This window comes from Nelumbo lutea, chromosome 2 (assembly GCF_056320005.1).
Source record: "Nelumbo lutea isolate HS-2025 chromosome 2, American lotus-T2T, whole genome shotgun sequence".
Classification (NCBI taxonomy): domain Eukaryota; kingdom Viridiplantae; phylum Streptophyta; class Magnoliopsida; order Proteales; family Nelumbonaceae; genus Nelumbo; species Nelumbo lutea.
The window spans coordinates 29,430,460-29,454,978 of record NC_142685.1 but is presented as its reverse complement, the minus strand read 5'-3'; the positions used below and the strand labels follow the sequence as shown (position 1 = coordinate 29,454,978).

Below are 24,519 nucleotides of genomic sequence, written 5' to 3'. Positions count from 1 at the left end.
AAGAAAAGTTGTATGAATGATGAAAGTTTAAAGATGTGCATTTGCATTAAAGATTAGTTGGATGTTGAGAATAGATTATAAGACAAAGGAGGACATGCCATTATACATGATGTTTCACTTGAAATAGATGATGACACTCAAGGAGATGATTGGATGAAGATGCACATGGAGATGGAACTTAAAGAAAAATGATGAAGTCAATATTTTTTTTTATATTTTTTGTATACTCAATATTCCATTATTTCAATTATTGTATTTTTTTCAATTTTTAAAATCGACATAATTTTTTCAATTTTATTTAAATTAGTTGTTATTTTTTCAATAATGCAATTTTTTATTTTCAATTTATAATTGTATTATATTTTTTTTATATTTTATTCCATTTTCTATATTTCATTCATCTATTATCCATTGTCCATTGTATTCTTCAAATCAGAAAAATAAAATTCATATTTTTTTCTAATTTATTGTCTATTTTATATTTTTTAACTATTTTAGTATTTTTTATTTTTTATTATATTTTTAATTTTTCTAATTTATTCCTAAGGCTTAAAGAAATTATTGAATTAAGAAAAGTAAAATATTTTAACAAAAAAAAAAATCAAAATATCAAAATATCAAAAACAAACAGAGGCATAAAAGGGAACCATGGCCCAGCTCGGCTCGGCCCGCGGGTCGATTTACACATGTAAATTACAGGGGATCTTTGCGATTTATCCTCCACTTATTTTCTTGGCTGACCTGTCCATATTCTATTGGGGACAAGAAAACCAGCAGATGCGAAGCGGCCGAACGCCCTGTCGCCCTAGACCTCGTTGCAGCTACAAGTTACACAGAAAGCAAACAAAAATCATTTACGGAGGGTCTTGAAATTTCAGGATAAGATATTAAGATCCTCCTCTTTAAAAATATCTTGACATCCAAATTCCTCTGCTCCACTCTCCCAGTCTCTCTCTTTCACTATTGATATCACCTCTGCAACTAGAAGTGTCAAACAGACAGCCATGGCTGCTATGTCCCTGGACTTGGCAACTACCTTCGTTGGATTAGCCAGACGACAGGTAAATACCCTTAGGGCCCGGACCACACTGCTCCCTCTCGTATGGAGAACGAAGCCTCTATGCTTCCGAACATCTTCAGTCGATGTGAAATTGGTCTCGAGCTTCACTAAAACGAAGAGACGAGTTCGTACTTTCACAGTGGCAGCTGCTACAACAGAGAGCGATAGCTCGGATGTTTTGACTAAGATTCCTCCTGACGACCGAATTCCCGCAACCATCATTACTGGATTTTTGGGTTCGGGGAAGGTACTCTGAATAATAACCCTTTATATGTTATTTGTTTTCTTTTTTTTTTCCCTGGTTTATTTGCAATTCGAGTAACAAGAAATAAATGTCTTTCTGTTGTGTTACTGGAATTCAGTTTTGATATGGAAGCACAGATGTCGATTCTTATTCGAAGGGCCATTACCCAATGTTGGTCCCGGCTATCTGGGTCTTGTAAAGGGTGGACTATTGGGCTGTATACCTTTGTAGGGGAATGCAGAGACATTTATAGTGCATTCTTATTCACTGCATCTGAATTTATTTATTTATTTATTTTTGCAATTTCTTGGAGTGCATGCATTTATTGGGAATTGTAAAGATGGGTTTTTATGATATTCTTTTGTTTGGTTTTTGGTTTGAACAGACAACTTTGCTTAACCATATATTGACTGCTAACCATGGGAAGCGCATAGCAGTGATTGAGAACGAGGTATGGGTTTACTTTTTAATTGTTTGTTAATATTTTATTTTTTCTGCATTTTGTAATTTAATTGATTAATTACTTTTCGTTCTGTTTGGTAATTCTGATCGTTTGCCTATAACTTAGGCTGTATTTTATGATGCCAGTCGCCATATAACCCAGTTATGGGATTTAACCATTATCTTGCTCTTTACTTGGTGTGGAATTTAATTTTCGCTAATTTGATTTGCAGTTCGGGGAGGTGGATATTGATGGCTCTTTAGTTGCTGCCAAGACCACTGGAGCTGAGGACATAATCATGCTCAATAATGGTTGTCTCTGCTGCACTGTTAGGGGTGATCTTGTTCGTATGATTTCAGAGTTGGTTGCTAAGAAGAAAGGAAAATTTGATCATATTGTAATAGAAACTACAGGTTGGCTCATCTTGTAGTGCAGTTAATATACTTAGCTGAAACAATGCATTTTATTGTTAATTTGTTATTTGATATGCCTTTAGGGAATTTGGAAGAGATAAGAGATATGATAAGCTCTACAGTCTACAGATTTCAACACCATTGGACAGCTTTACTGCTATTTATTTGTCTCTCTGCTGGAGTGTGTAGCTAGCTGTTTATTGAAATTTTTGATGTCCCTTTTGCTATTGCACGGTATTGCGGTAATTTATGTATTTTCCAGAATAAAATTACATTATGCCAAATGCTCATAATTGCCATTGTTAAGAACTTCTGTTTATCCCTCATATTTGTAGTGCAAACTGCAAGGATATTTTTTTTTGGATAATGAATTCTGACACCTTGATAGATATTAAGGATCCAGAGCTTCTTTTCTTGTTCACATGGGTTTGACTCTTGATAATGGAGGAACAGGATTTATCTAGCCTACCAATGGTTTTTTTGATGAATGATTAGGCAATTTTATTAAAGAGATAAAAAAGGGGAAGTGCAACCAGCCTTGGAGGAGGCATGATATGCTACCTCCCCAGAGGTACTAGCCAACCAGTAGTTGGCATATGACTTTGATGAATTGAGCTTCTTTTCTTCAATTTATATATTACATGAGAAGAGATTCCCATTCAGTTGAAATTTGGTTTTATGATTTATGAATGGTTCAGACTTCAGAGATAAGGTGATAAAATTTGCAACTTATTTGTATTTGCATAAAGCTTTTCTCCAGAATCTGTCATGAAATGAAATTGGTAAAAGGCATTTGTTAGGCCTGTGGGAGTATATAATCTTTTTTTAGTAAGAGTGGGAGTATTTTTTATTTTTTTTTGATAGATAGTAAGAGTGGGAGTATTTAATCAGATATACCCAGTAATGTATAATATTCTTCTTGTTGCATCTGCCTTTTCTCTGAATATCTTAATATTAGCAGAACTCACCACTCACAAACATGATTCTGTTAAGATTTCCCCATTATTTTCATATAAACTATTCAAATTTACTATTTTTTCAATCGAACCTTCTGCTGGAATTCCGTGTTTCTAAGTTAGGTGCTTTCTCTGATCATTCTATGGTCATTGTGTATTTCTTGATTCTATTCTACATCCTTGCAGGCTTAGCAAATCCTTCACCAATCATCCAAACATTTTATGCTGAAGACGAAGTTTTCAATGATGTCAAGCTAGATGGTGTTGTAACCTTGGTTGATGCAAAACATGCTGGTTTTCACCTGGATGAGGTTAAACCCAAAGGAGTAGTAAATGAGGCACTTGAACAAATTGCTTATGCAGACCGGATTATAGTAAACAAGGTAGAGAATGTATAACCTTATGTTATTTCACTTTAGAATTTGGATTTTGATCAGTTGGACATTGGGAAGCATAGGTAGGGAGTTAAATTTCTTGGAATCCTTAGGCTGGTTCAGACATTTTACTGAAGTCATGGATTGGGGCATTATGTTATGGAAAGAAATAGTAGTTGGCTTTGGTCACTTTGGCTAGGAGCTTTTCTTTTTTTTTTCTTTTTTTTTTTTTAAATTGTTGCAACCATTATCTCTGTTATTTATTTTACCATAGATAATAATTAAGCTTCTTTAAGTTTTCTAAGGATATGTAAAATATGCTTCTAAATTATAATTTTCTAATCTGCATTACTCTAGATTGACCTTGTTAGTGAGCAAGAAGTTGCTTCCTTGATCCAGCGGATAAAGGTTAGAAATTGTGTTTCTTTCTTATTTTAATTTGACCTTATGCATTATGTCAGTACCTCTTTCAGTCTAATATTTTAATTTCTTGTATTTTTGTATTGCACTACAGACCATAAATAGCATGGCTCATCTAAAGCGAACTGAATTTGGAAAAGTTGATTTGGACTATGTTCTCGGGATTGGAGGGTTTGACTTGGAAAGGTTATATTTCTCTTTCTTAACTCTTGCACTGGTTTAGAGATAAAATGGCCATTACCTAATGTTGGTCTCAGCTAGCTGGAGTCTTGGGCTGACAGGCATGAGAAGACGGGTTCAAGTCAATGAGCAGCCAATTTGTGCTAAAAATTGCCAAAGGTTAGGTCCATATCAGTCCACCCCCTCCAAGAGCTCAGATAAGGGGGACCAACATTGGGTAATGGCATATATATTAAATCCTTTAGAAAAGTCACCAGTATTGGCCTTATCCATGGTTCTAGTTCCAAGCCTGGATAAAGGAGGAGGTTGGTTCTGTCAGGTAGGCAGCCAGTGTTAAAAGTTTTTGCCCAACTCTATGAACATGAATACTGAATTGTCAGTTTATGTGTGGAATGACAGAGCAGGATTCATGTAGCTGACTCCATATAGTTGGGATAACCGGACAAAGCTTAATTGAGTTGAATATGTTAATTATTTTGAAACCATTCATAAGCTCATGTATGTTGGATGCATTCAATTAAATCTGTATATTTTCTGATACTGCAGCATGCATGTAAATTCATTGAACATTATTTGATTCTTTCTTGGTGCTTTGACCTAGAAAATCTCCTAGATGCAACTGACTGGACAGTGGGTTTCTGTCCTTTGCATTTGTTCTACCTCTCTTCACAATTTCCATTTAGGCCATTTGAAGGTGCCCTTCTTTTAATTTCTATATCCATAAATGCTTAAAAAGTTCAGATGTGCTTTAGTTCTGTATTTTAAGGGTGCTTCGTTTTGATTCTTTTTGAAAAAAGGGAAAGTATGTATTATATATCAGTCCAGACAGGAAGCATGTACAGGTGTGTTCTCATGTACAGTAAGGCACCATACAGAAAAACAGTAGTATAAACAAATGGATACACCTCCTGAAAATAAGAATAAAATATTTACTTGTTGCTACTTCCTAATTTTGTCCAAACAACCAGGCTGGTTCAGGGAGAAAAATCTGCTGGGGGATGTCTCCAAACACATGGTTTGATGCTGTCCACAATGAACTGTGGTCATGACCCTCCTGAGCACTACCTTTTCTTAAGATACCTTTCCTTCTGATAAATGATCAACTGAAGGTCAATGTTTTATTATCTTTGTGATGCAAACCTACTGATCTATGGTTTTATCACAAGAGATATATAAAGAATCTAGGGCAACTTAGTTTGGGCTGCACTAGCACCAGTGTCGCGTGGAGATGGACATGGGAATCAGAATCTGACACATGTCCAGGGATCTGACTTGGTGAACCTCAAAAAGTAGGATTAATAGATATGCCTCATATAAATGGTATTTTATCATCTTTTTTCTAAAAAAGGTAAAGTATTATTTTAATCAAAAGGGAACCCTCTCCCCTACATAAAGGAGCTGTGCAGGGCTAGAAGAACTATATATATATAATATTAAAAAGTGTAATATTCAATATATAGTAAAATATTAGATATTATACTTTTTAATAGACTTGCATAACAACTTGAATCATTAAGCTATAATTTACAATTGACAAATTAAACCTATAGCATTGCCTATTTGCCATATGGCCACATTAGTTGTTTTCCATTGTGTTCCTAATTTGAATGCTAATTGGAAAAGATCCAATAAACAATGGGTCAAAAGTTACATGTAAATTGGGAAAATAAAGATAAAGTCTCCCATTGGAAAGCTTAAATGGTTTGACCACTGTTACATAAAGGCACTTAAAGTGAGATTCATAATTTTGGAGAGTTGACATTGGCAGGTATTTGGTAAATATTCCTGCTTTGCATGGTAGCTGAATATGAAACAAATTTTGGGGATTTGGACATGAGTCAACTTATGGAAATACATCAACTCCTGAGTCCCCTCCAATGGTGGGGTGTCCATGCAACACTAGTAGCCACCAGTCAGTGCACGGTGGCTTGTTTAAGGATTGGAACTGGGTCAGATCAACTTAAGCCTGCTTTTAGATGGAGACCCTAAAAAATCTTCCTCTTTGGGTGAAATCTTTGTCAAGGACATAATGGTTTCTATGGATTTTGTTGGGTTTTAAGTATCCAATAACTAGCCCAATGTCCAAGCCTTTTTTTTGTTCATTATTTCTTTCAAGTCTTAGTTGTTTCTTTTCTTATTTAAATTGCTATTATGTGACTCAGGCCTATTCTATAAATAGTGAATTACAGCACTTATTTTAATTGCTATTATGTGACTTAGACCTATCCTCAACTAGCTCAGTGGGGCAGGTTGAGGATTTGGAGGTTTTGGCTGGTGTGTTGGCGTGTCAGGTGGACTATCTCCCAGTGAAGTATCTTGGGTTGCCTCTGGGGGCTAAGTGTACTTCCTCCATTTGGGAACCAATATGAAGAAGAAGCTGCCTTCCTGGAAGGCAAAGTATCTTTCCTTTGGAGGGAGAGTCACCCTAATCAAAAGAAAGTGGTGAAGGAATTGGTGAGTTTGCAGAGAAATTTCTTGTGGAGAGGTTGGGATGAAGAAAAGATCCATTTGGTAAATTGGATTCAGGTTTGCTCTCCTGTGGAGAAAGGTGGTTTGGGGGTTAGAAGAACCAAGGTGTTAAATAATGCTTTATTGGGTAAATGGATTTGAGGATGTGGCACTGAGATAGGCTCTTGGTGGAGAAATCTGATTACCTCCAAATATGGTGTGGACAGGGGTGATTGGTTCTCTGTCGATTCCTTACTCTCTTGGGGCTGTTCCTTCTGGAAGGGGATTATGAAGACTCTTCCTGTTTTCTACGGAGGGTTGGGCTTTAAGGTGGCAGAGGAGATAGGCTTAGTTTTTGGAAAGACCCTTGGTGCACTGATGTTCCTTTTTTCGGTGTGCTGTTAACCAGGAAGCCTTGGTAGCTGACTGCTTGGAGATAGAGGGAAATAATGTAACTTTAGGACCTCAGTTCAGAAGAAATTTCTATGACTAGGAGTTGGGTGAGGTGCTGAGTTTGCTTTAGCTTTTTAAGCATTGACAGTTTCTGCTAGACAAGAAGATGAATGGAGGTGGAAATGGTGTGGGGATGGCCTGTTCTCTGTTAAATCCGTGGTGGCTAAGTGACATCAGTGCTGAGTCCTTCCCTTTCAAACAGATTTGGAATCTCATAAGTCCCTCTAAGTCGAACTTCTTGGTTTGGGTTTTGGTGCTGGATAGATGTCTAACTAAAGAGTCAAGACAATCCAGCCAGAAGAGGCATGCAGCTCCCTGACCTGAACTGTGGTCTTTGCGGGCTTTGTCTAGAGTTTATTGATCACTTGACCATCCATTGCACAGTCTTTTCCAAAGTCTGGGAGCATTTCATCAAAGCAGCTGGTATTAGCTAGGTTATACCTTGCTCAGTTAAAGATCTTCTTTGGTGTTGGAAGCTGTCAGATCTGAAAAAGAAAGGGAATTGATCTGGAAGACCATCCCTGCAGCTGTCCTTGGTTCTATTTGGGCAGAAAGGAACAACTGAGTCTTCTTTAACAAGTAAAAAAGTGTGGATGAGTTAATTCGATGTGCTGTGAGTAGATTGGTCTTTTGGGTCTCTGTAATCAAAGAGTTTAAGCAGTAGAATCTTTCTCAGTTGCTTAGTTCTCAGTCTTTGTGGAACTTATAAGTGTGTCTCTCTTGTTGGTAGAGATTTCACTCTACTAGGAGCTTGTTTGTGATATGTTTCTTCTCCTATCAATAAAATTTTTACCTTAACTTTCAAAAAAAAAAAAATCATCCTAAGAGAGTAATTAATCCTGAATTAAATTTGATGCATTTCAGTATTTATTCAGCATGAGTCTTATCTTACTAACCCATCAATGAATAAAAAAATGTCAATAGTTGTTCAGTAAATGAACCTAATATTGTGTCTTCAGTCAGATTTAGGATTTAGATGTAAGGTTTTGTATTTGTTCTATGTAGAATTGGCTGGTTTGCATGTCATCCTGCTGTATCTTAAAAGGTTCACCAGTCCAAGACATATTGTTACTGTAGCCTACCTCTTGGAAGAAGGCAGTTTAACTTTGAAGGAAGTACTTATTTGAGGCAGTGTTTTAAAAGCGCAAGGCGCAGGGGTCAAGGCAAGGTGTGCGCCTTTTTAAGCAAGGCGCAAAAATAAAAAAAAACTAAAAAATGCCAAAAAAATTGAAAATATGCAAAAAATAAAAAATATTAAACATAATGTTAATAAAAATGTAAACTTTAGTTTTAAAATAAATGTTTTGAAAAACCTATTATCTAATATTAAAATACATAAATATAACATGTAAAGCATATTCAAATGAGAATTTAAAAATAAAATCAAATATATAAAACATTTTCAAGCATATAAAGCCCACAATCTCTTTTTTTCTCAATTGCATTACTTAAAGTAGCTAATGTGATGTGGTAAAACATATTACATTCCTGAATCTACGAGCCGCCTTTGTACCACGCCCCTTGAGGCAAGCCCAAACAAGTCCATATTAGGTATTAAATTCTTAGTTCTCACACAAAAAATAATGATTTTATAATTTTAAATGTTTTTTAAGAAGACATTTTATTAGGATGAATGAATGAACAACATTACCAAATAGGGGGTTCTCAAAGCTTCGGTGAGCGAGTGAACCGCTAGACACAAATAAAAGCAAAAGAGCATCAAAGTTTCAAAAGGCGCACGCCTGGGCTGAGGCGCAAGGTGCACCAGGTATGCTCCTTTTGAAAGGGCTGCATCTAGGACCTGGGCGAGGCGCCTACCCTGAAATGCACCTCGCCTGTGCACCTAGGTGCGCCTTTTAAATCACTGATTTGAGGTTCTTAAATTTCCTACATCCCAAGTAGAGGCTAGAGTATTCTAATTCCCCCCTTTCATTTATATCATATACTTTATAGTTGATCCCAAAAAAGTTCATCCCCCCTTTTGGCTAAAGCATGAGCCAGACTATTTGCTGACATTTGAATCCACTGAACTGTTACCTTCAAAACTCCTAGTCAGCTATCTAATTTCCTTTAGTGCTTTCCTGTAATACCATGACACTTGATCATCGTACTTTAGCCAACCAATCACTACTTTTGAATCACCTTCTATAATTATCTTTTCCATGTTCATTTATTTTGCCAGCCTCAAGCCTTACAGGATTGCCAAATCTCTCTTAGGGAGCTCCTAGTGCCTATTGGGCCTGAAAATATTGCTCTACTACATTTTTCATCTCTACACTCCCTCCATTCCAGAAGGTCCTAGAGTTCCCATGTTACTGCCCTACTGCCATCAGAGTTGAAAGATTTGTGCTGCTAGGATGGTGGAAGGTTTGGGTCATGAAGGATGCGAAAGAAGTGCTGGGAGTGCCTTCTTATATTAATGGATCGGAAGGCCCTTGTGCGCTTTTGTACAAGTAAAACATCTGTCTTGTAGAACCTTGAGGCTTGGGATGGGGTCTTTCATGGTGATTTTGACAAGGTGCATCACTATCTGGTCAGCCATATAGGACTAAAGGCACTTATCAGAAAAAGAAAGAATATATAAGACTAAAAGCAAGCCTTCATTAGGTAAATGCTTTTTTTCCTTTTCATTTTTTAACTCCACTTTGTTTTTTTATTTGGTGTACTACTTTAAAAGTTTGTAGAAATGTTAAGTTCTGTTGCTTAGAAGTGTATCAGATAGGTTGAAATGGTAAAATACCATTATCCGTTCTACATCAACAAAGTTTTCTTTCTTGTGTGGGATCTTGTTCTCAAAGTTGTTGTAGAGGTTGCCTACTTCAATGTCATTTCATTTTTTTTGGAACTTTGTCACATCAATTCTTATTTATGTATCATTAGGTTTCCTATGCTTTCTGTTCCTTACTATATTAAGGTCCTTCGCAAATATTTCCGTCTCTTACATTGGTACATCTATCTTGTAATTCAACTGTATCCTTGGATGTTGTTAACTAACATAAACTGGAATTTTCTAGGATTGAGAGTGCTGTCAATGTTGACGGTTCAAAGGAAGACCATGACCATGATCATGAGCATGAGCATGACCATGACCATGATCACCACCATCATCATGGTGAACATGAGCACAAACATGGTAAGTCTTTTTAGTAAATTCCAAGGAGAGATTATCTTATAATAAATAATACTTGCATTTATTTTCTTGATTTCCTTTTTGTTGGTGGGTATTAACATGATTATACGACATGGGCCATGATGTTATGACTGGTTTCTTTCAATATTAGACAGTTTCAAATTTGTTTTATTTTTGCCTTGTCAGAGTTAGTTGCTACTTGCTACATGTTGGTTCTTTTTTGTGTGGAAATTTGTGAATGTTTCACTGGGGAGCATTTCTAGAAGAATCACAATCTGATGCATATTGGGGAGTCTGTCTTATCTATTAAAAATGCAGATCTTGGGACTTCTAGAGAGAAATGATTAATGTGTTTGACATTGTTGTATGCAGATCATCATGCTGGCGATCATGCTCATCATCATAGTCATGACCCTGGCGTTTCTTCTGTCAGCATAGTTTGTGAAGGAAACCTGGATCTTGAGAAGGTTGGCTTTCACATTCTTGTGCATTTATTTTTGAACCATTTGTACTCTACTGCCATTTGTGATTGTTCTCAAAGCTTCACCTTCACAATTTGACCTGATCAAGATGAATACAGTCCATTCATGTTTTTTTCCTTTTTCGTTACCCTCTGTAGGAATGATTTAATTGCATATTGCATTTATATATGTTGAAGTGACATGAATTTGTACAGACTGCTAAGCTTTTACTGTCTATTGCAGGCTAATATTTGGTTAGGTACATTACTATTGGAGCGTAGTGATGACATATATCGTATGAAAGGTCTTCTATCTGTTCAGGGCATGAATGAAAGATTTGTCTTCCAGGTTGGTTCTGCCATTCCAAGATCTGTCTTTTGATCTTAATTCCCCCTGGCCCCTTCTCCTGGCAGCTTCTTTGTTCCTGTCTCATCACGTGGAACTTTGATCCATTTTACAGATGAATATATACTATGTTCATTCATTTCTATTTGACAGGTTTTCTTTATAAAATGTTGCTACTATTTGTTTTCACATCACTATCCTTTAATTTGATGCACTCTAGCCGTAAATCTTAAGCACATGATTAATGATATTTATTATAATGTATATCAAGAGATTGTGATGCCCTTAACTAATAAGCATGCATGCACGCATACCTGTGTGCGTGTGTTTTGAGATGCATAATGATTTACAACCAATTGCATAGTTGTTTTTTAAGCTGTTCTGGTCGTAATATTTACTATCGTCTTTGATGCTTTTGGTAGAGTGACATTGATTTGTTTTGTATGCTGTGTTTTATTGATGGAACAGGGAGTTCATGACATATTCCAAGGTTCCCCTGATAGATTGTGGGCTCCAGATGAACCAAGAATTAACAAGATTGTGTTCATAGGGAAGAACTTGGATGGAGAGGCATTAGAAAAGGGATTCAAAGCTTGTTTACTATGACAATATAGGGTTAAGTGAATAAGTGTAAGCTGGATGCAATAAAAAACTGTGTACTTCATCATAACCACAAAACAGGAAAACCAAAATGGAGGCCGTTAAAAAACTGTGTACTATTCATAATTAATTGGAGACTGAGCTGAACGTACATGGAATTATTGCAAGAAAACATGGGAAGAACATTACAAGAAAAATTGAGGCAGATTTTTTATCCCAGCACTCCATTTCTCGATTTTGTACCTTCTCAACTTTCTTATGATCAAGGATATTTTTTTTCATACATGCATACTACTAGGTAATACTTGCGATGTTGAGTAACCGGTTCCCACCATTAATGAAATTCTGTCATGGAGATGGAAGAAGTTTTCGTAACTTGAAAACCAAGTAAAACTGAAGGTTGGGCCAAGAATTAACAGTGCAAAGTCAGGAGCAAGGATGTTTATTTACCCTCTAATCAAAGTTAGTTTACCACAAACACAAGTATACTTCCTAGCAAGGATCAAATGTATTGATTGTACACATTATCAACAAGGGGGCAGTGCTCCATGGTCCTACGTATTGGTACTTTGTTCCTTTCTCTTTGTGGAACCGAGGGGAGTCAAGAAACCTGGGGAGTTTGGTACATGTACGTAAAACTTATTTATTTGAGTTGGATACCACATTTATCTTATGTGGTTCAATTCTTGTAAGTCTCTTATCTCTTATCTTTTTCTTCAATGTGATACACAGGCATTCGTGTATCACACCACTTAATTGGCCGAAGATAAATCTAGCAATATTTTCATTTTGACTTCCAGGTTGTGGGTAATAAGAGACTTTAGACGGTAAACTCAGGGTGGGCTCATCTGACAACGTTGACAGAAAATAGAAACAAGTTTATATCCTGATTTTCCTCCAATTCTAACTTTTTGCTGATTTCCCTCCAGTGGTTCTTAGCCTGTATGCTTCAGCGTTGATTTAACCACTTTGGAGAAGCTACTAATTATAGTTTCACAAGAAAGTTGAAATAATGACTCATGCATGTGTATGTTCAGTTTTTTGGGGATTTTACCAAATATAACTTCATGGCTTTATGTGTGGGGCCTACCTTGTAACGCAAGAAGCCGCATCATGAAAGCCCTCTCACACGGGTACTCTATTTCTTTCATTCTTTTCCTTGGTAAGTTTATTGGCTCAATCGCATACATAGTATAAAAGTTAAATCATTTCATTTGAAATGGTTCAATGAAATAAACTAAACAATTTCCTTCCACTTGATTTCCAAACCATAATGTAGGATATTTTTCCCTCAATAATTGCAAAGCTTTTCTCTTGTCATCCGTAGGGGATGATCCATGTGACAAATCCAAATTCTCCATTGAACACGCCAATAATTCTGTCTAAATCGGCCTTGTTTTGGACTCTTCCATGTGAATGAAAACATTGAATTTTGTTAATAGGACTAATCTAACAATGAACAGGGGCAACAAGATAAATGAGTTTTCTCAGGACAGTTTGGCTGGGTATATCTAGAGAGAGACTGGGATTGGAATAAATGGACTAAGTTTTATAGATGGTGGCTTGGATGTTAACCTAAGGCAAGTATCCACATCATATATTAAAAATATGAGGAGCCATGATCATTCTCCTTCAAACAAATGCTGGGTTTCCTAGTCAGAAAAAAGGGTTAAATAAACTTTTAATTTAAAATAAAAATAGGGCAAATTTCTTAAAGTATCTATATGGTTCAGGAAACTGACCAATTCTACTTTTACTGTTTACATATTGTCTTAAAGTATTTTTAAGTTTTCTGACAATTGACTAGTTACTCCCTACCGTTAATTGCTTTTCTCATTCCTTTTCCTAATGGAATTATTTTTCTTTTTATTGATTCTTTTTGCATAGATCAAATCAATTGCATTGTTTCTTTTCTTCACAACTGTTGGAGATCATATACCTAATGCCAATTATATAAATGATTCTTCACATGAATAATTTCATAAGTTGCATTTTGAAACATAAAATGTAAAATACTTATAATTGTTAAATGATTAATTATTATTTTATTTAATGCTTAAAAGTTAAAGCTTATTGTTTTTAAACTTCTATTTTATGTATATTTGTACCTTCCATCATTCTAACTTGGTATATTACATGTTATTTTTATTGTTTATAGATTTTAATTACTTTTTCTTATTTTAGAGGCTTATGCCTCACAATGCCTTGAGGCTTACGCTTCATCTTTTTGGGCCACTACGCCTCAACTAACTTTTTAAAACCTTGTCTATGACCACTAACTCTTCACTTGAAACTAAGATAGGGGCTACTAGACCTGTTCATGGGCCGGGTAGCCCAATGGGCCAGCTCGGCCTGACCCAATCTAAGTCGGGCTTGGACAGGATTTTAGGCATGTAGGCTTGGGCCTAAAATATTAGGCCCGGCCTTTTTTTAAGGCCAGGCTTGAGCTTTCTCAAAAAAACCCGGCCCAAGCTTGAGCCCGAGTTGATAATGTATTATATAGTAAAAGTATATTTTATATAATAAAAAATATATAATATATTTTGCCTTTACTTCTATTTTTTCAAGTAATAGTGAGACCTTTCATTATTTTTTTAAGGTTTTGAGCCTCTTTTAATATAAATAAAATAGTTTTTAATTGAATAAAAAAGGAAAACAATCTATTTTCTAAATTTCTAGATGGGCCCGGGCTTTGGGCTTTATATGAGGGTCGGGCTTGAGCTCAAGACCTAGGCCCGATGGTCAAGCCGAGCTCGGGCTCAGGCCTGAGAATGTTCTATTAATGTAGAGGCAAACCTGGCTCGAACCCAACCCGGCCCGACCTGTGAATAGGTCTAGGGGCCACTAATGGGGAGCGTGAAGGACGGAGAGTTGAAACCTTTTCTGGTGCTGGGGATTATTTTTAGTAGCTCTCTCTCTCTCTCTCTCTCTATCTCTATATATGGAAGATCTCTAACGGGAAACCTTCCAGATTCTTCTCAATTTCAACTCCAATCAGATCTGCAACTCAAATCACTATTCTACCGGTTTTACACTTGAAGAATCACCGTATAAAACCCCGAGAATGATCCAGAGGAAGATCCCATGTTCTGTTAAAAACTTCCGTCTCCTCTGTTTGGAAAATGAGTTAGTCATTAGTTGGGTTTTTTTTTGAAACTTTGAGAATTAATGAAGGATACATTTGATATATATATATTTTTTTTCTTGTCAATATTTAACAGTGATGACAATTCTCAGAAAACTTGGAGATAATTTAAGACAATATGTAAACCGTATTTGTTAGTGATTCAAATTAGAATGATTTGCTTCACTTTATTTGGGTTGTTAATTTTTTTGTGCTAGGGTTTTGGGATCTAGGTTTTACACCTTGACTGTTCAAATTGTTTTTCAACAGACTTCAGTGACAGCTCTTCATTTGATTTTCTTCTGAGGTCTCTACTTATTCTTTGAAGCTAAGTATTTTCAGGATGCGAAAACTGGTCTCTTCTGCAATTCAATGGAATTGTTTTAATTTTAGGGCAGTTGTTGTTCCTCCATTTTCTCCCACTCCCTTTCTCCCTCTTCCACCTTTTATTCCTCCTTTTCTCTTGTGTTGCCATATGAAGGGTTCTAGTAGTGCTTATACGGGAGATTTTATTTCTGTTTTTTATTTTATTTTATTTTATTGTTTAGTCCCTTTCTTCTTTTTCAGATAGATAAACCTTGCTTAATGACATCCTATTTGTGCTCAAGGCTTAGTTAGGAAAGAATACAAGTACAAATATATACAGTACAAAGACATACGAAATAATACAAAATATAATTTTTTGTACTCTACAGATTTATATTTGTACTCTTTCCAAACTGAGCCTAACGGATATACTGTGAGTGAAAGCATCGGTGGGAAGCGAAAAAAATGTGCAGGACCAGAAATCCAGAATGACTTGCCCTCGACAAACTGGAAAATCCATGAAACCTACAGCTAATGTGGCAAAAATCTTTTACTCTCGATTCTGTGAGGCATCATTTTTGTACCCAACTATGAATTGGAATGTAGAGGTTTTATGGTCTTTCTTCTCCATTATGCGTTTTCGTTTCTGCTCCAATCCAATCACAACCTTGTTCTTTTGTAGTGATGTGTCGACCTTGACATTGATCCTATATGGTTTGGTTTTAAGAAATTGAAACAGAACAAATGTTTTTCTAGTTAATTCAAATTCTCTGGTTTTCCTGTTTTCAGCACTCCATTGGCAATTTACCACTTTATTGCACATTTTGTCCATTCATTTGGTCTCTGTTTCAATACATCCTATTTATATATCTTTGATAAGGCATTAGAGATTAGAGAATATCTAGTGATGGAAAAGAAAAGGCAATTTTCATTTCACAACCTATATTATAGATTCTATTCTATATGTCCAATGTATTTCACAAGGCAATTTCCTCTTGGTTTCTGTATTTTCTCACTTGAGCTAAGTCTGTTCCAGATGGGAGCACTATCAAATGGCATAGGATTGCTACCAAACATGTCTGGCATAGAAGAGAGGTTGGAAGAATGTTACTGTTTTCTGCATTATTCTTGTACAAGTAATTTATTGAGCAAATGGGTACGATTTCCTTGTAGATTTTCTCTAGTTGAACTTCACAGGATGAAATAGCCAGACCCTAAAAACGAGGATGGTAATGAAACAAAAGATGATGATGATGCAGATGAGCCGGACGATGAGGGTGCTTCAGGTGATGATGAGCAAAGGCACCCTGATGATGATGCTGATGCAAGTGGTGATGGAGCAGGTGAAAATGAATAATGATGAAGATGAAGAGGATGGTGACGATGACGAAGATGGGGAAGATGAAGCGTTCGCATCTCCACCCCACCACCTCTCGCCCCACGATCGCCCCACAGAAAGTGCCACTGCAACATGTTCAGTCGCACGCGGTGGGGTGTTCCCGCATGCAGGACTAACGGGGCGGCTATTAATTCCTTTCTGTTTGCTTCAAAATGATCCCAAAAAGGCAAAAATTGAGTTTCTTTCATATTCCTGTCCCCTCAATCTCAAATCGGAGTCTCTGACCCTGTTCTAGCCCGAACTCGAATCCAACACCATCTCCGGCACTGGCGATCGCTCCAGCCAATTCACCGTCACCAGGTACGTTCAACCCCTCCGTTCTGTTGTATAAAATCTAGTTACTCTTCTCCCTTTCCCTGCTTTGACGTCTTTGCGTTTCCGAACCCTCCCACCGCCAAAGGAAGATACTTCAATTCCTTTGCTTCCGTTGTTTCAGCACATCTCTCTCTCTCTCTCTGACAAAATCAAGTGCAGATTTTTTGAAATAAAAAATAGGCACTTTTATAGAGTTTTGGAATTGCAGCTTCACGAGTTCTATGACTTCTATCTTCTATATATTAGAATAACAAAAGAAAGAAAGAAACTCAGAAAACACCCCAAATACAGTTTCCCTCTATCCGTTATTCCAAATGTTGGCTGGTTATTGCCCGATATATAAACCATATAAAAAATGGATTGAAACTAAAAATAATTCAACGACAACAAAAAAAAAAAAAAAAAAAATCAGAATGATCAGACATAGAGAACATAAAAAATAAGGAGAATGTGATTTCTGCTGATGTTTCGACACTCAAAAGGGAACTTGGATTAAGAGCAAAAGGAGTAAAGAGCAAGTTGAAAAAAAAAATTGAAGATGACGCTTCAGTTGCTGTGTATGAAACTTAGAATCCTCCTGATTATTGTACTCTCCGCTGAAATTTCATCATATTATCAGAAAAATCCGGTCTGCTTCCATGCCTACCGATTGATTATAAGGAAAAAAAATTACACAGAGAGACCCATAGAAGGAAGAAATGTATAAAAAGGCACAGATTATAGCAAAAGAAATGGAGCTTTAATGAATAAATTACTCATTCTCTTTTTAATTTTTACATTGCAAAAAAGTTAATTTACACAAAAACAAAGTTGCGGTGAACTGAACTAACCTTTTTTCAATTTTCTTCATTTTATTAGCCCCAAACACCCCAGATCCTCTCCCCGATGAAACTCACAAACCTCCTCACGGAACCCTTCTCCATCTCCTCCACTTCTTTATCTCCACCAATGTCATCACTACTCTCCACTACTTCCGACTTATTCAGCTCCTCCTTACTCGGACTTTCTTCCATGTGATTTCCGTCATCTGAAATATTGACCCTCTTCCTCCTCTCTTTCTTGCTTTTGACGTTGGACTTCTGCACCAAACTATCTTCGAAAGCATCCGTTATTTCATGAATCATCTGATGATTAGGTGAATAGTCCCACCGAACCCAATAGCTCGTATAGCACCGGAAGAAGTTGCAATGAAAAGAAGGTGGGTGATCCCCAGTAAGATTCTTCTGATTGTTCTTAGCTTGACCACCGGAAGTGTTTGAATAGGTACCGGAGCAAGATAAAAGATAAGCCAATACTTGCCTATCTTCGGGGGGCAGCGCCAAGTGAGCGTCAAAATCATCGCAGGAAGGAAAGTGAGGTGGTCAGAGACAACCGGAGGCGATGGGTGAACTTTGCCTTTTCTGTAGAGCTTCTTCATTCTCGATCAGTCTTCTCTCCTTTTTTTGATTCTTTTCTCGACAGCTCCTTTATATTCTGGTTTTTAGATGGACAGGACCAGAGGCGAGGGTTGAACTGAACTTTGAAGATGGTGTTGGGTCCGAGCGATCGCGGGCGCCGGAGATGGTGTTGGATTCGAGTTCGTGTTAAAACGGGTCAGAAACTCCGATTTGAGGTTGAGAGGGTGAGAATATGGGAGAAACTCAGTTTTTGCCTTTTTTGGGATCGGGCCGTTTGCCCCGCACGCGGGAACACCCCACCGTGCGCGACTAAACATGTGGCAGTCGCACATTGTGTGGGGCAATTGTGGGGTGAGAGGTAATAGGGCGGAGATGCGGACTCGAAGATGAAGGATCTTCCTCAGCCACATTCTAAGAGGAGGAAATAGTGTAGTGGTATGTAATTTTAGTTTTCCTTGTGCGGGTAGGGAATTTGGGGTGTAAGAGAGGAGAGTTCAGGTTCTCTGTGGTTATGGAGTAGGGGGAATTGGAATTTGCTGTCCTTGGATGAATCAACAATTTGCTTTGTCTGCTATTATTTTACCTTTACTTTATTGAATGAATGTCTCTACCTCTCTATCCATGCATCTAGCTTCCTTTTCCTTTCTAGATGTATTAGCATGGGAAGCAATATCTACTATATTCATCAACTTTGGCTCCCTGGCTATATTCACCAACTTATAATTAGGGTAGGCTTATAACTGCTAACCAACAGCTCCCTGGCATATTCATCAACTTTGGCTCATCTATAAATCTCAAATTACCCTTAAAAAATCTTAAATATACTCTTCCAAAATGTTGAACTTTCAATCTGTTATGCACTGAGGGGAATCACCAAAATTAGGGAGCTCGTACATGTACATGCACACAGGACTTACATACAGAAGATGGACACCACTTGTAACTCAAAGCTATTGGATCATGAGCCACTCTTGTATGTATGTCCCTTGCATCTCTCACCAAGACAATCAACTTTTGCTTGTCCATAATTCAACAAGCCAAATTTCGTTAAAGAGGAATCGATCTATCGTCTTTTTAAGAAAGTGACAAATTTTGCTCAAGCAATTGGAGACCAGCACATGAGTACATAGGATGTGATTATGCAATGGCATAGGCTCAAGATTGAGAGGTGGGGGAGGTCCATTATCTTTTGGGAAATCTAGAGAGCTAAGAAGGAACTAGAAAAGAAACCAAGGGATTATTTCTCGTGGTAAGAAACATGACCCATTGAAATATGCAATGGAGAATAAATGATCGATACAAAAACCAAAACATTGCATTTAGAAGAATGATCTAGGTTGCGTGGTGAGCAAACAAGGATGGATGGTTAATCCTTAACTTTGATGATTTGATCAGAGATAATCCTAAGAACTCTGCTACCATAGATGATGAAGTTCTCGGAGGTGCTAAAGGAAATTTTCTTGGCACAATGGCAAAGGTGATCGGATTGTGAGGGGGTACAGGAAGAAAAGGATGACTTGGTGATTTCCATACTCCCCTACAACACAGAATAGATCAGAAACTCGACATGTTTACATGATAAGAAGGCTGCTGCAAAAGTATTGAAAATCGACACAGGATAGGATACTAGAGGGAATGTTTGACTTCTCAACTTTATGCATGTTCATTATGATTGTTTCGTTTGTTTTGGAAGAATAGTGAGAATGGGATTTGGGCAGAGAATCGACTAAGATCAGCAACAAATGAAGGAAGAAGCAAGATTGGGTTTTTGGAAATATTTAACGACACTTTAAGGACACATACAATCGGCTCTTGATGGAATCTTAATGGAAGATAGGTTTTTGTCCAATGACATCACCGAACAGGGGAGGTATCGGACCATTTTGAAAAGAGAGGTATTTGTATTTAGCATAGATGTTAGGGCAGGTTTAAATCTTTTACCCAATAAATAATATGTCAAAGAGGCTACGTGTCTCAAGACACTTCAAAAGTATGTATGGAGTAGTTGTTGAATCTGTTAGGCTTGGCAGAAAATTAGGAAGTCACAGGCTTGATCCAATACATCAGAAAGAACTTAGATCACATGAAGTGGCTTGGACCTGGAATGAAGAAACTGGTTGGTTCATTTCCGTGGTCTGATTCATGGTGTTGACCGAAACTTGTAAAAGATCAAGATAGTTTCTACTTCCTCCTGTATTTTCTTTGTGCCAAGCCAGAAACTGGGTCGTTTTTCCTCGTTTTCTATAGACTATTGCTGCTGAAACTTTTTTTTTGGGGGGGTAAAGCATTCTTTCTGAAACTTAGTCTCTTAAGAATGAGGTATAAATAGTGCCAATAGTTGCACAAATCACCAGTATGGCACCTACTGATGGAAATTCAAATTCTGAAGCTTTTTAATCAATATCTTATATCTTGCAGTGTAAACAGTATTCTTAAAAAATATTCTTTGAGACTGTTATATGTTCAGCTTGCACGAACCAACTATAGCTACCAAAATACAGAGAGGTAGCTAAAGTTGCATCATATGGTTCAACAACAATAAACGGTTTGCTTGATCATGAATATAATTGGAATCAATAACATAAGCTGGATGGGGAAAATGATGATTTTCATGGATGACTAAATAATTGCATTGAAAACAAAGTTGCATTAGAATGGATGTGTTTGTTGGATTATTGTCTGCTAGATAAGAGGTGGTTCAGTTCTTGACATACATTTTGCCACCTAGCCTCCATCAATTGATCTAATCAGTTTGGCATCAATGGGCGTCCAGCATCCATGATCATTCAGAAAGAGGGGTATCGGGCCCTACAAAATAAAAAGGAACAAGGCATTTGCCTTAATCTCTCCAGAATTTATGTTTCAGAAACACTCAAAAGGAATCTTGCACCAAAGATAAGGTGCATTCATGCAATCTGTCAATTGAAGGGGAGAAAAATGAATTTAAATAAACGATACACATGGTTTCATAGCATTTTGAAGACAGACTCAACTGCAGAAGCAATGCAAAAAAAAAAAAAAAAAAGTTAGCCTATGTCCAATGAATGATCAACACAAATGGATAAGGTGAAAAGATTTATTCTTGCAATGCTTGAGTTGCCAATAAAAGATTTTATTTTTGCAATATCATATCACTAATAAAAGGTTGCAAAAATCAACCATAACGTGACTATTTCTCTTGTACTATTTTTCTTAATATTGAACGAATCTGTTTCTGTTATCGATCAGAAAAAGAAAACTAAAGGTTCTATCTACTTAAAATCAAGGTATGCTGAATATTGGCACTTGGCATGATACTTCATTTTTGTAATATGCAGATGATGCTCCATGCTCAAGTCACCAAAAAAACTCTGGCACTAAATTCTTAGACAAAGTAGTCTCATGATAAAAAGGACATGTAAATAAGGTGCTAAGTGCTGACATTCCAATTTTCTAAACTCCCTATAATTTTCTTATTTATATTATAATTTTATATATTTGTGTGATTTAATAACTATTTATAGGTATGTAATCACACTACACACCAAGTAATTGGCAAACTGTGCCACCAAGGTAAAACTGCTTATTTGTGGAAAGGAACTGTATGTTCATTTTATTAACATGAATAGACAGTGATTTTATTTTTATTTTTTTCTTTTGGATATCTCCAAATAGGCACATACGTTGAGTTTGAAAGGGGAAGTGGTCAGACATAAGTTAAAAATAATACAAGGATCTCAATTGGCATTCATTGTTGGACATGGATGGAGTCATTGAGTCAGGGTCTTCTCTTATGCCTATCTATTAGGCAATTACAATTAATAGACCCTCTAAAATATCCTCATTTCAGAATATTCTAGTTGAGTTTCTTTCTCATTGATAGAAAATGGAACGTATTTAGTTTGGCTTATATATTTCAGCAGAAATAACCTCAATCAAGAAAAGGTGCTATTACAAAATGTGAGCAGACATGTAGAAAGCATAACCATTTCTAAACACCTAGTGAAGGCATAAAATTTGGAAAGTTATACTGAAAAATACACTAAAGAGTTGTGCTTTTCAGTTTGCTATTATTAATTTCCATTGAATGAATGCAAATTGGTCCATGAAGCAGACATTCGTAGTTAGACATAAATACTGTCATGAAAAATACACTAAAAAAGTGTTTTTCTTTTCAGTTCGCTGTTATCTATTTCCATTGAACGAGTGCAGATTGGTACATGAAGCAGACATTCATAGTTAGAGTGTTAGACTTAGACATGAATGGTGTCATCATGTTAGTAAAGAATAGTTACCACCAAAATTTAGTTGACATATTTCTTCGATGGAACAAGTATCCAGCAGGTCATGTTGAGAATGATGTTGACGCGTTCCGGTGGGATCTAAAGTGAATATATTTAAAAGTTTGTTGAACTGAACAACACTCCTAGCAGGAAAATGGGGATTACCACTGCCACTTCAGCTTCTAGTGTAAATGGAAGCTTAGAACCTCTAACTGAAATGTTCCCTTTAATTTTCACAAGAAGAACAAAATGCTATTGATACTGCAATAAAATGGCTATGTGACTCAACTGAATGGATCAAACAACAAATTAAGAAAGCATATAAGAATGCGGTTCAATTTTATCTCAAACGCATTCACTTACTCCAAGAACAAAGAAACTGAAAGTAAAAGCCGTCTCAAGGCTGTCCAATCTTGTCAGCTTCTTACAGGAAAGAAAACCGAAAAACAATTAAGCTTTCATAGTAATCAATGGATAAGAAAGTTCTCAACCAGGAAAAGACAAGACATGAAATCAAGAAATGAACACCCATCGAAGAACATCATATCAGACATGCAAAATAGAACATAAACAATTCAGTAACAAATGCCCAGGCCCCAGACGTCTAGGAAAAAGCCAGAAAATATCAAGAAGACACGAAGAGATGGTCACAGTCTCACAGAGGGTATCGCTGTTCACTCACTATGGCAGCTTCCCAGATCGAAAGATAGCAAATTTAGAAACCTCCGAGTACGAATAACTAATCCCATTCTCCGTCAAGAACTCTTCAAGCAATTTCCTGACTCTCTCTGGATCGGCGCTCTCGCACTCGATCTCATAACACGTCCCGAAATCGTATTGCGTTTCGTCTAATTCCAACTTCAACCCTTTCCAATCAAAAACTGCTCGAACATTCTTGAACCTTCCCAGACAAACAAAACCCTTATCACCAATTCCGATTTCTTCCTTAACCCTCCTCAAGATCCTTGACGAATCAAGAGATGCAAGCCGCCAAGGCTCGGCAACACAAACGCGACCTATGGAAGGATCAATCTCCTCTTCATCCTCTTCGACGCGGCTGATGCCGTCAACGATGACGGCTTTGGCTTTGAGAGAGACGACGCAGAGGGAGTCGCTATCGTAGAAGCGGAGGCGGAGAACGGCACGCTTAGAAGAGAGCTCGGCAGCTGCGCCATCGAAGAAAACGTTTTCTTGGAGGTGGGTTTTGAGGTGGAAGGGTGAGAGGACTTCAGAGAGCTTCTGGTGAGCGGAGGAGTCCGGGAGGCGGAGCTTGACCTCTACTTCCATGTCTCCTAATCTAATCCTTATTGCCTTTTGGTTTATTCCTTAAAGAGTAGAGTTAGAAAATGGGTGGTGTTAAGAAGAAAGGCCGATTCGTTGGGATTTGGTGGAGGGGTCCTTGTTGCGGTCTAAATGGTGGAGGATAGCGGCGGCGCCAGTGGGCGAAGGGGGAGCGGTGGTGGTGGAGCGCTTGCGGGCTTCTTCTAATTCTTCCTTGTCCTCGACCTTAACTTCTATCTTGCTTGGTTTTCTTCTCAGCATTTCTCTGTATGCTTTTTCGATGGTCTCTCTCTGTCTCTGGTGGTGGATCGGGAGTCCATGGAAAAACCCTTTAATAGCAATATTTCCCAACTCTAGAGTTGGATTCGGCTTATCAAGTCGGGTTAGCCTTCATGTTATGGTTCGGTTTTTTGGGTTAAATACTTAAATTACAGATAAACTACATGTAATTTACGGGTAGTGACACTTACCTCCTGAATTTAGCATTTTGCAGCAAACGAAAAATGTTTCAACAAAAAAATAAAAATCGGAAAATTGATGATGTTGATTTGTCACAACTCTTAAATTGTTATAAGTCAAAGTAAGAAAAATACAAAAAACAAAAAAAGAAAACAAAAGATGAAAAAAAGCAGAAATTAGAAATCAAAATGCAAAGTTTAAGAAATACAGAAAAGAAAAACAAAAAACAAAGAATAACACAAATGTCAAATTAGTACCCGAACTTCAAAATATATCACTACAGTACCCAAATTTTGGAAAACTGTCAATTTAGTCTGAAATGATACAAATGTCGTCTGGACTTCATGTAATTTTCTTTATAACCTCCTTTGGAAAAATGACACAAATGACATTTTGAAGCTGAAGGCCGGACAAACATGTATAAAGGTCTGGTAATTTATCTCAACGAGG

General features: G+C 37.0%; 2 protein-coding genes and 2 long non-coding RNA genes across 5 annotated transcripts; 2 read left to right on the top strand and 2 right to left on the bottom strand.

The window, feature by feature from the left end:
* Nucleotides 1-743: 743 nt before the first annotated feature.
* Nucleotides 744-11,748, top strand: LOC148869516 (uncharacterized). 2 transcript variants are annotated; one of them, XM_088967981.1, is made up of 11 exons: nucleotides 853-1,307; nucleotides 1,423-1,531; nucleotides 1,690-1,755; nucleotides 1,979-2,159; nucleotides 3,302-3,498; nucleotides 3,847-3,897; nucleotides 4,004-4,095; nucleotides 10,005-10,123; nucleotides 10,493-10,587; nucleotides 10,825-10,929; nucleotides 11,395-11,748. In XM_088967981.1, the coding sequence occupies exons 2-11, from the start codon at nucleotides 1,430-1,432 to the stop codon at nucleotides 11,530-11,532; spliced, it is 1,146 nt and encodes a 381-aa protein (XP_088824107.1). In that variant the 5' UTR covers nucleotides 853-1,307; nucleotides 1,423-1,429; the 3' UTR covers nucleotides 11,533-11,748. The 2 variants fall into 2 exon arrangements, with proteins under 2 accessions (XP_088824106.1, XP_088824107.1); XM_088967980.1 differs by lacking the exon at nucleotides 1,423-1,531 and having other exon boundaries at nucleotides 744-1,307.
* Nucleotides 11,749-15,421: 3,673 nt separating this feature from the next.
* LOC148869514 (uncharacterized) lies at nucleotides 15,422-18,665 on the top strand. Its single transcript, XR_016106730.1, has 2 exons — nucleotides 15,422-16,655; nucleotides 17,934-18,665. It is a non-coding gene; the product is annotated as an uncharacterized LOC148869514 (long non-coding RNA).
* On the bottom strand, nucleotides 17,283-17,940 carry LOC148869515 (uncharacterized). Its single transcript, XR_016106731.1, has 2 exons — nucleotides 17,501-17,940; nucleotides 17,283-17,312 (listed from the first exon to the last, which is right to left on the bottom strand). It is a non-coding gene; the product is annotated as an uncharacterized LOC148869515 (long non-coding RNA).
* Nucleotides 18,666-20,658: 1,993 nt separating the features above from the next.
* Nucleotides 20,659-23,944, bottom strand: LOC148869513 (triphosphate tunnel metalloenzyme 3-like). Its single transcript, XM_088967979.1, has 2 exons — nucleotides 22,989-23,944; nucleotides 20,659-20,875 (listed from the first exon to the last, which is right to left on the bottom strand). The coding sequence occupies exon 1, from the start codon at nucleotides 23,614-23,616 to the stop codon at nucleotides 23,011-23,013; it is 606 nt and encodes a 201-aa protein (XP_088824105.1). The 5' UTR covers nucleotides 23,617-23,944; the 3' UTR covers nucleotides 20,659-20,875; nucleotides 22,989-23,010.
* Nucleotides 23,945-24,519: the final 575 nt, after the last annotated feature.

Excerpts from the sequence above, each read along its gene's own strand:
- LOC148869516 (XM_088967980.1), top strand. The coding sequence starts at position 1,005 with ATGGCTGCTATGTCCCTGGACTTGGCAACTACCTTCGTTGGATTAGCC. Across the intron at positions 10,124-10,492 it reads TGAACATGAGCACAAACATG|ATCATCATGCTGGCGATCAT; the intron begins GTAAGTCTTTTT and ends TGTTGTATGCAG. Across the intron at positions 10,588-10,824 it reads GAAACCTGGATCTTGAGAAG|GCTAATATTTGGTTAGGTAC; the intron begins GTTGGCTTTCAC and ends TGTCTATTGCAG.
- LOC148869513 (XM_088967979.1), bottom strand. The coding sequence starts at position 23,616 with ATGGAAGTAGAGGTCAAGCTCCGCCTCCCGGACTCCTCCGCTCACCAG.